The sequence below is a fragment of the Merops nubicus genome, unplaced genomic scaffold (assembly GCF_000691845.1).
Source record: "Merops nubicus isolate BGI_N331 unplaced genomic scaffold, ASM69184v1 scaffold52580, whole genome shotgun sequence".
Taxonomy (NCBI): domain Eukaryota; kingdom Metazoa; phylum Chordata; class Aves; order Coraciiformes; family Meropidae; genus Merops; species Merops nubicus.
The window spans coordinates 7,270-18,728 of record NW_008585868.1 but is presented as its reverse complement, the minus strand read 5'-3'; the positions used below and the strand labels follow the sequence as shown (position 1 = coordinate 18,728).

The 11,459-nt window shown below is 36.4% G+C and overlaps 1 protein-coding gene across 1 annotated transcript; it reads left to right on the top strand.

The window, feature by feature from the left end:
- The first annotated feature begins 8,666 nt into the window (after nucleotides 1-8,666).
- On the top strand, nucleotides 8,667-10,530 carry NFIL3 (nuclear factor, interleukin 3 regulated). The gene has a single exon (XM_008948451.1). The coding sequence runs from the start codon at nucleotides 8,854-8,856 to the stop codon at nucleotides 10,228-10,230; it is 1,377 nt and encodes a 458-aa protein (XP_008946699.1). The 5' UTR covers nucleotides 8,667-8,853; the 3' UTR covers nucleotides 10,231-10,530.
- Nucleotides 10,531-11,459: the final 929 nt, after the last annotated feature.

The following is an 11,459-nucleotide window of genomic DNA, read 5'->3' as shown; positions in this document are numbered from 1 at the left end:
AGCCTAACGCACCCCCCCGGCTCCCGCGACCCGGCTATTTTCGGTTTTCTCCTTACGTAACGAACAACAACAACAAAACGGCCATTGCTCAATTCTTTTATTTTGCCAAGTCACTTCGGCGCTGCAGTGGCATGAGCCGTGGCTGGACGTCCTGTACTCTGGGGTCAGCCTGTGCTCCGTCCTCGACGGCAGCACAGCTTCAGGGTCGCTGGTGTTAGCTTGGCTTCAAGATGGGATGATTTGTGTATGTGAGAGAGGAGGTCCTCTAAGTAGGCAAAACCAATATCTCTGTGCTTCTGACCAAAACCTCAGAAGTCCAAATTGAGTACATCACCCACTTGGTTCAGTATGTCTGCCACAGGTAGCAACAGAAAAACATTTTAAAAATGTGGTATTATTGATAACACGGATAAACTTTTCTGCGACTTCATTGTTGGGGTCAAGTACAGCTCTGATTTTTAAGCTGTCTTGGAGTTATTGTTGTGTTAAAAACAACCTTTTTTTGTTGTTGTTCTTGTAACTTGAATGATTGCACTCAGTTTCATTGTGTTCACTGCTGTGTATGTAACCTACTTTGAGTCTTCTTTGCCTTTCTCAGTAATTAATTCAATCCAGAGCATAGTATTGCTATGTGCAGTTGCTTTTATGATCATTATTCAGTCAAAATGTTGACTTTGACAGGAAACTTGAATGAATAAGGATTCAAGTTTTGGCCTAAAGACCTGATTTAAACCAACAAGTTTAAAGATTACAGAATAAAGATCCTTAATATCCTTGGCACTAACAGTTATTGTTACAATGACTTTCACTGTGGAAGTGCTAACACTCTTTAGAACTATCTGCTTCTGCTTACCATTTTTATTTAGTTTATATTTTTGACTAATCTTATTCTGCAAAGGACATGTAACTAGCTTCTAATATATGCAGCTTCCTGGATTTGACTTCAAAGCTTCAAGTTTCTGCTGCAGTGTTTTTAGATCTGTATGTGTATGTGGTGGTATTTTTCTTTTTTAAAGGAACTGATCTGAACTGTGTCAAAATGCTTAGTCTTCCCATGAGCAATATGAACTTACATGACCTCCTCCCAGCTTATCTTATCCTAAGAAGGAACAGTATTTGCCATGTTTTGGCCGAAACTTGTGTAACATACATACATTTTCTATTGCAGTAAAGTCTAAACAGAGTCTAAACAGTAACATGCAGCTTTTTTAAGTCCTTTATCATGAAATAAAACTCATAAATAAACCTTTAGCTCATTTTAAATTGACTTATTGTAACAAATAGTTATGCAAACTAGCCTTATGCAATAGTTTTTTCCAGACAGCAATTTTGCTGCTGTTATAACATCACTATGATGCAATAATATGAACAATAAAATCCTCTGTTTGAGTCTTATTACACACTGTTAAGCAATGTATCTGACTCATCAGCTTAATTGACTCTTCTAGGTGACCTTGCCATGATCACTACAGCCAGTTATGAGATATAAATTTGCTTAGGATATGTAATAGGAAAAAATGCGAATAGATGGCCAATTTCTGCAGTCGCTCCTAAAAGAAAAGGAGTTGCTTTCTGTATTACAGTGTTTTACAGTGTTTGAAAATAACACACAAAAAAAGGGTTGTGTTTTTTGTTTTTTGTTTTTTTTAACCAAGATATATGTAAGTACCTAATACTGATGCTAAGCATGACTGTCAAAAATAAGATTGTGTAAGCAAGGGAATACTTGGACTTGACTCAAAATGTGATAGAAGCATCGTTCTTAAAAACTCCTATTAAAAAGTAGATATGAAATGAAGTATTATTAAGACCTCCTTAGATATCCTGGTTTGTTTTAGTTTTTCTCCCTAATTCACATATTGAATTGATCCATGCCCAAATTAGCATACTGTGAAACAGGATCTGGTGCCAGGTATTACACAGTCTATCTTCTATCAGACAGAATATCATATTTAAGATAGTTTTTTTCTTTTCCTTGAGTTGCCTCATCTTGGTGTAATTACCCAGTCTTTGCCACAGAGGTGGCTGCTCAGCACTTACTGTACAGATGTCAGTGCTACAAGACCGCTTTCGTGTGGAACACAACCAGTAAAGAAACCAGCGCTCAGCATGCGTGGTGGTCTTCCTGTTTGGACCATCTCACGGAACTGGAGCTCTGAAGGTTTCTGTTTCTCTGTTCTGTTTGCAGTGAAGGGTAGATACCAACATTTTACAGGTGGTGTTTATGTATTTGTACTTCAGTCGTTATGTAACAAGATGCATGTTTAGAGTATCAGCTGGGATTAATTGACATAATTCTGTTGCCTTTAAATACTGCTATATAAATTTAGGTCAGCTGAAGGTCTGGTCTGTGCCTGGCATTATAAGAGCACAGCTGAATAATAGAAAGCCATTTGTTGTCAGAATAATTAACATTTGATTTTGGTTAGGGCTTTTTATGCTTGGTAACGAGGGGGAAACTGAGATCGTACTTCCAGAACATTGTTACTATTAAGTGGAAGCTTTTTGCAGTCTAGTTCTTCCTGGTATCAAGCAGCTATTGAAATGAGGAAAAGCATGCTCTCAGAGTAGTGTAAGTTCAGTACGTTTTGGTTCTGTTTGGGCTTTATTAAAAATACTGGAAAGCAACATGATATTTAAAATGGCATGATTTATAGACACATGCTATATATATTATGCATATGTAATTAAAGGTTTGCACAAGTGATATATACATTTCCTTTGCTTTGTAGCTTCAAAGTTTTTCCTGACACTTTGGTTAACATTCTTCATTCTTAAATTGTGTCCCATGCCCCTGTCCCCCTTAAATCAGAGCACTGAACAGCTTGTTTTGGAAAAATTGAACAGCTCTCTTAGAATCATATGTCTTCCTGAGGAAATGGAAGAAAATATAGGTCAAATTTGCACCTATTAGTCTTGACTGACCTTTTTGAGCAACATCTACCTTTAATAAACCTTTTGTGCTCTCCAAATAGTAATTTTATTTGCATAATTTGTGTAATTTCCCTTTGGGAAGCAGGCTGTAGTTTAATGAGTTAATTTGTACTTATTAAGATAAACAGTAACTTAAGTGATTTTCCTAACACTGAAAGCCTTTTGTAAAAATCATATATGACATGAGCTTTCTGGGTACAGCTTGGAGGTGGGTAATATGACGGTGCAGTAGTGTTCTGACTTCCATGACAATCTTACTAATTTTTTAAAATATTTTGATTGAAAAATGTTGTAATAAATTATTTTTGATGTTACAAATGGACTGTATTGTTTAGATAGCTCACATTTTTTTCTTTCAATAAGGCATTTTAGTAAAAATGGGTCATCTTGTACAAAGCTATCATCATCAGTGTTCTACTGACCTAATTACATGTTGATCCTGAAACTGTAAGCACTTAAGATGCCCCAGAAGTTGTAAGAAGTGGGAACTGTGTACGGGATCAATAGTTCTGCATTGCCCCATGCTGCTGTAATGGATTCACGGCCTTTATGAGTGCAGTGATGTAGTGGCAGTTAATTCGTGTTAACATGTGTACTGTAAATGCCTTTCCCCTTTGGATATCCCCTTGTAGATAACCTATCCATCGTGGTATAAAATGCAGTCACCTAGTTCTGCTTGGAACCTTTTGCCTGCACATTTATCCTAGGGGTATCACTCTTTCAGTGGAGCCAGCATTAAATATTTTCTTCATCAGGAACATAATTTTACTAACTGTGCTAGATAAAAGGCAAGAAATTACAGATGTTGAAGGATTTCAGTGGAGGCTGGAATGGTACCACATCCTAAGTTGGAGAGGATTTCTGAATAGCGATAGACCTGAAAGGTGCAGAATTTCATGGCATAATTTTTGTCTGTGAAAAGCAATAGAGGTAGAGTAGCTCCAAAGTATTTCAGTATAGTGTTTAGGCAGGCTGTTTGTGTATTTACCACTTGAGCTTAAATTCAGCTTCCTGTCCTGCATGAGAAACAAGGATGATATTTTTTTCTGTGGCTCTTAAAACTCTTGAAACAAAGAGCAATGTTTTTAAAACACTTGGAAGATAAAGTGCAAACTATGTTCTTCAGTTTCTTGAAGTTTCAAATGCAAACTGTTCATGTACGTATATATGAGCAGATTCTATACCAGCTCTTCTGATACATAGACAGATTTTTGAATAATCTGTGACAGTATGGCAGCAGTAATATAAATGATACCTGTGCAAAACATGGGCGACAACAACTAAAAATATACACAGAAACATATCAATACAAGTTTTTATTTTCCTTTTCTGCAGTTTGCCATATAGTGGTTATGGCCATACAGGTGTAGTTCTTTTTAAAAACAAGAAGTTGTACTTCCTTGTTATTTTGTTCTCTTTTCGAAGGACTGAAAGAATTTTTTTTTGAAGCATGGTGATAGAAATGTGAGTTGTGTTTGAGCATTCAACTGTTAGAAATGGAATTTTGTTTAGTTTCATAGAATCACTTAAAATTTTAGAGGAATTAGAATTAAACAATTAGTGATCTCATTCTGGGACATGTTTGAAAAATTATGCTTGGAGATACCATGAATTATTTTGCTAAATACAAATAATAATATGCAGTTAATCTGTCGGGAAACATACGTACATGGGGAGGCCCACATGCATTCTCTAAAGCAGAAATTACTTATGTAATTAGATTACACAAAAGAGAGAGAGGAAAGATCGTGGCCTTGTCCTTCAGCCTCCTGAAACGTTTCAGTTAGTACAGTGTGAATGCACAAATCCCCAGGATCAGGTCCTTAATGTACTATTTTGACACAATCAGTTCACTTAAGTATTTTTTGAAGTCCATGGATAAATAACTTCTCAGGTTTTCTGCATGCATAATTTCTTGCTTCAATAGCCTGAGTTCTGTAGAATAGTCTCATTAATACCTGGATCTACGATTGTATCCTGCTTCTATTGAAGCCAATGGCAAAATTGCTGTGGGAGCAAGAGTGGGTCTGTAATTGAGTTAATAGGGTCGAGTGTTATTACATTGTTGAACTGGCACTCGATGCCATTAACATCAACCAGCCAAAAAAAGAAAAATCTTTAACAGTGAATAATGTAAGACAGTATTAAATGTTGCTTTTATAACACTTTATGAGGGAGTGATAAAGCAATTGGAAAATTAATCATAAGGGAAAATATTGGAATTTGAAATACAGTCAGAGGAATCATTACTGTTCATTAATTTATGTGTAAATACTGGTGTTTTCCAGTGGAATTATAAAATGCAAGTGAAGTGAAATGGCTGGCTTCATTGAAGGCATTTTGCTGTTATCATCATCACCGTTTAATTTGTTTACAGACTCAGCATTGGGCTGATCCACATGGGGTAGTATTAATAAACAAAGGATTTGACTCCTGCTTGTATGGCAGCAATTCTGGTTACCATGATAAAAGTGCTCAAGGAAGATGTGGGAAGAGAAAGATTTATTGTTTTGTTCATTCACTGAAGTAATGGCATTGGAACTAAGTACATAATAGCAAACCAGTAAAACTCTGTCAGTGGGTTACGCATCTGTCTTGAGAGCTTTATTGATGGACTCTGGCAGAGAGCAAAGTTGAATACTTCAAGCAAAAACATTGTTGTTTTGACACACAATTAATATTTTCTGTAGACTTGCATGCATATGTTCTGTCTGTTTGTGCCAGGAACAATGTGTACGGAGGAAGATCAGCCAAAACAGACGTTATCAGTGCTACAGTGAGCAGATTGTACCCTGGAACTGCCCAAACTGCTGAGGTCCCTATGGAACAAGGGATGTGAACTCAGCAGGTTGTTGGGTTGTGAAGTGCAGCTCAGTGGCAGTATTTGGCTATGGAAGATTAAGTTTGGACATGCAGTTGAGTTTTCACCTCTATGTAGGCAGTCATACTGTTTAACTATGCCATTAGTCTACATTCATGTAGGGGGGGGGAAACCAAAAGAAACCGAAAACCACAAAACAAACAAACAAACAAAAAAACAACCTGGCAACTTTTTATTATTGTTATTATTATCATTAGTATTTTTCCTAGATTGCAGTGTTGGACAAGCACCAAAGTAGGATTACTTTGAGCTAGAGACCATACAGATCTATATCGTGTGGAAACGGAAGATTGGAATATAAGAGGGGGAAAAAATTTTATTAAATACATGTAGGTGTAGTTCCATTCTTCTAAAATATCACAGATCCTAAGTGCTTCTTTTCTGTTGCTACTGTTTCAGTTAAGCGTAGCTGTTCCAGGGTGTATGGCAGATAAGTATACAGAAAATAATAATAATTAGTATTCCTTTTCTAAGAGAATAAATGTTTTTATTTGGGTTTGAGTGTAGCTTTCTAGTGCTGTTAAAATATGTATTACTATGGCCTTGAAATTTCACAAAAGTTGTTTTGAACCATCTTGATTTCAGTGAGCGTTGTCTAAGAGACAAAAGGCAATTCCATAGGCACTCAGTACCTGTTACACTGCTTCCTGCAGGTGGCCACAGAGGTGTATGCATTGCCTCAGAAACACAGGAATTGTTAGTGGTACAAGTAGATACAATGACTGATCCATAATTGACTTGATATAATACAACAGTGGTGTCTTTCCAAAGCTACAGGATGACAAAACAAAATCCCAGTATTTTTCTTCTTCTAACTTAAAGTCATGTTACAGAGACTAAATAATTCTGCAAATGCCACAAAAAATCAGATGGCCTTGTCTTATAGTTTGTTTGTTTTTTTAAATTCTGTGTTCAACAATGATTTTTTTTTAAGTATTGGATTGCACTAGATTTAAAATGGTATACATGTTAATTAAGCCATTGATTACATGTAGCAGTGAAATGGACAAAATGGCTACACAGCTTCTTCAGCAAATCAAATTATACTGGATGTTCTGACAAACAGATGTTGCTTTGTTCTGGGGCTTTTTTTGTTTTAAACCCGGTACAGCTCCTATTTAACTTGACAGAATACTCCCTTTGACTCCAGTTTGAATTTTGGATCAGGATCTAACTATGTAATTGCTTGTAAATTAGAGATACATTTTTCCTTTACAAACATGGCAATTGGTGGTGCTGCTTTTGCAGTAAAATGCTAGATGTTGTCTTTGGTGTGGGTGGCTTCTAACTCTTTTTTTTGCATTAAGGCTGTATTATCAAAGACAAATAGACATGTCAGTAATCACGGATTTTAGGAAATTCTATTTAGCTGTTCTATTAAATGTGTTAATTTCTCATGGCAGAAGAGTTGGCATGGTTTGATGGAACAGAACCTAGCTTGAAACCCGAGTCTTTATGACCCCACTTAATTGTTATTACATCACTCACTCCTCTTTGCCTTCTGGAAAAGACTAGAGAAACTGGCAGAATACAATTAGTGAATTCTTTTATAACTTTCCCAACTGATAATGTTAAAATTAGCTCCATTAGTCATTGTAAAAACATCCCAAATAATTACGTTAATCTGAAGTGGTTGATTTAAAAAAAAAAAAAGTAAATTTGTTGTTGTTATTCCTTATACAGGCAAGAATCATTGCTGACTCAATAGTCAGTTTTATAAAAGCAATTGGCATACCACATTTATCTTACCAAGAACATGACTGACTGTGGAAAATGAGGTATTGAGAAGCTATATCAGATCAAGACCAACTGATCTTATGAGAATAAAGTATTTTTGCATTAAGGGACTAAATAAAACAAAGGTCAATGTAAATGCTAAGTTCAGATTTGATGATTAAAATGTCTGAAGCTAAAGGTTAGGCTAGTTTTCCTTTGGTGATGGTGGGACTTAGATCAAAACTACTTTAATTCAAAACTGTTTTCTAAAGGTGCATGGACCTCAATGGTATTAACCGTTGATGAAATAAGACTATTATTCAATTGCAAATTATTAATGAAATGTTATTTCTCTGATGTGTTTTTCAATACTGATTTTAAATTTTTCTTTGTAAGAGACAAGAAAAAAATTATGTAATGCATTTTTTTCTTCTCAATATTTTTTTTAATATTTAGGTATTTGCCCAAATTATGTGTGGGGGTTTACTAGTTTGAATTTATATGATTGATCAAAAAGGCATTTTAAAATTTCCAGCATGTGTGTATAAACTTCTGTATTTATATAAAATTTTATAGGATGCAAAACCAATAAATAAATCCTTAATAGCTCTAATGTATGGTGATGTTATTTCAAGACAATAGAAAGCACTCCAGCTTCTCTAAATCAGATTATGCTATTTTTAATCCATAAAGGACCCAAACACATAGCATTTCTAAGGCACACACCACAGCAGTTTTCAGGAAAGCTACGTTAGTGTGGAAAAATAAGATATTTTACATATTGGGGAAATATCCTGGACACACTGCCTGGTGTCCTGCAGGGTTAACTGTTGGAGATTTGGGCTGGTCAGTGATGTCACAGAAAGTTAATTGACAACATTACTGTAGGATCACAACTCAAGTATTTCTAAGTTGACTTTTCCTTGGATCGTACTGTGTATTTGTTTTGGAAGCAAATCACCTACCTAGGTATCGTAAAGCTTAGAATATCAGTTGTTTCAGTGTTGAGCTGACTTCATATTGCAGCAGCTTTATTGAACCAAGTGCTAGTCTAAGCTTTTTACCAAAAGCTACTTTTTCATGTCCCGAACCAGCAGTTCCTAAGTAGTAATCAAATTCTCTATTTATTCTAGGTTTTTAAGAAGATTCCCATTGCCTATGCTGAGAAAATTGGTTCTAGGCACCTCTGTCTGAGAATATGAAAGAAAAAGCAGAATGTGCGTGGATTTAAAATTACTGGTTTTATCAAGTTGTGGAGTGAGAAGTACTGGGGAAACAGTTTGCTCTGTTGCTCACTGCAGATCTGCTACAAATTGTTTCTGATGCAGCTGAGAAAAATGCAGACCCTTAAAAAGGAACACGGACCTGTTGACACAAGTAGCAATGTGGACAAAATTATGGTACTTAAGTCTACTTTAGCAGAAGTGTCTGAAGAATTGTCTACAAATGAAGACATACTACTTGGTGAAGCAAGCAGTGGAAAAAGCAAATCTTCAGCTTGCCGGAGAAAGCGAGAATTCATTCCAGATGAAAAGAAAGATGCTATGTATTGGGAGAAAAGGCGGAAAAATAATGAAGCTGCCAAAAGATCTCGTGAAAAACGACGGCTAAATGACCTTGTCTTAGAGAACAAACTAATTGCACTGGGAGAGGAGAATGCCACTTTGAAGGCAGAACTGCTTTCATTGAAACTAAAGTTTGGTTTAATTAGTTCTACAGCCTATGCCCAAGAGATACAGAAACTCAGTAGCTCAACAACAGTGTATTTCCAAGATTATCAGAGTTCCAAGTCAAGTATTAGCTCATTTGTAGATGAACATGAACCATCTATAGTTGGTGGCAGTTGTATTTCTGTCATTAAACATTCTCCTCAAAGCTCAATGTCTGATGTGGCTGAAATATCATCTGTAGAGCATAATCAACCAAGTCGCATACAAAGCAACTGCAGAAGTCCTGAAAATAAGTTCCAGATTATAAAGCAGGAGCCCGTGGAACTAGAGAGAGAGACAAGAGATGACAGAGGTTCATACAAAGCATCCATATATCCAAACTACATGGGAGCCACCTTTAATGTGTACTCACATTCTCCTCCTCTTTTGCAAGTTAATAGGTCCTCCAGTAACTCCCCCAGAACATCAGAAACTGATGATGGTGTGGTTGGAAAGTCATCTGATGGAGAAGACGAACAGCAGGTTCCTAAGGGTCCAATCCATTCCCCAGTTGAACATAAAAATGTTCATGCAACAGTTAAAGTTCCAGAAGTGAATTCGTCTGCTTTGCCTCACAAGCTTCGAATTAAAGCCAAAGCCATGCAAGTTAAAGTGGAAGCAATGGATAATGACTATGATGCAACACAGAAATTGTCATCACCCATTGATATGTCCTCAAAAAGACATTTTGAGCTTGAAAAACATGGTGCACAAAACTTGGTGCATTCTTCTCACACTCCTTTCTCAGTTCAAGTGACTAACATCCAAGACTGGTCACTTAAACCAGAACTCTGGCATCAGAAGGAACTCAACGTAAAAATTCAGAGTGGTTGCAAAACTGGAGTTGTTGAAGTAAAGGACAATATCTACAATGTCTCTGAGTCAGAGAACCTCTATTTGAAGCAGGGCATAGCAAGCTTATCTGCAGAGGTTGCTTCGCTTAAAAGACTTATAACCACACAACAGATCTCTGCATCAGACTCTGGTTAAGTTACTACTGACTAAAGGCTCATTGTTTTAAAGGATGTCATTTGCAGTAGATCAATACATTTTGTATTATGCTGAATTTTCACTGGACTTGTGATGTCATTTCACTGTAATGTTCACATAATGTCTGATTGGTGTCTTTTTGTGCACAAATTATCATGAAGACTAGGTTGTGTTTGATCACTATGCCTTGTGTATAGTCAAGTAGCCTGTACAAAGGCTGTATATAGTAAACTTTATTTTCTTTTTTTTTCTTCTAAAGTGTGCAAGTTACCAGTTACAATAAAATATTGGTGACAAACACAGAACATCTACTCCAGTTCAGTTGATTTTATGAACTTGTAAATAGTTGTTAACTAAAAATTGGCTTTTTCTTACACTGTGCTCAACTTCACTTACGTGTTTGGTTTTTACAGCCTAACAACCAAATTACAATTTACAACATCTGTAATTCTTCTGGCCACCTTTTTCCTTAACACATTTTTTAGAAGAGAAGAGATTAAATTAATCTTTATAAATGAAACAGTACCAGTTTATAGCCTTAGCCTTCTTTAACTTATTTATAAGTAGATGTTAACCAAAACCCATGCAAATTCTTACCTAGTAACTAATACCAACCACCTTGGTTTTTTTTCTATGTCAAATAAGGCAGTAATGAGTTACCTGAATGGTAACTTTATTGTGACAAACCATTTTTTCAATATTATAACTTGGTGTTTTAGATGGAATTGGTTAAGTTTGAGTTGTGCATTTGCGAAGTTTTCGGAGCCTTGCAGTGACAGAATTGAACAATGCCATCTTTGTCAAGAGGTGGTTGGGGTGCAGCTGTGGGAAGAAGTATGCGCTGAAGACTGCATGAAAGCGTCTGACCCTCTCGCATACCACAGTTCTTTCCATGACACCTGTAAATGAAGGATAAGGCAACTGGATCTCTAAACTCTGAGCTGAACCAGGCAAATAGCTACATAAGGGGCAGGCAACAGTAGTGGCAGAGTGAGAACAGATCACCTGCTTGTTTAGCTCCCAGTGTGGGACGAAATGCAATTGTACATGTGACATAAGTCTTACTATCAGTTTGGCCTTTTTTTTTCAATGGCTTAGTTAATTGAATTGGAATACCCTGACTCCCTACAGGGTGTTTTCCAAGAGCTTAAATGTAAAATGGAAGCTGTATGAAGAACTGCACAACCCGGATGCTAGTAGCCCCTTGCAGTTGATGCAGATGATAAGTT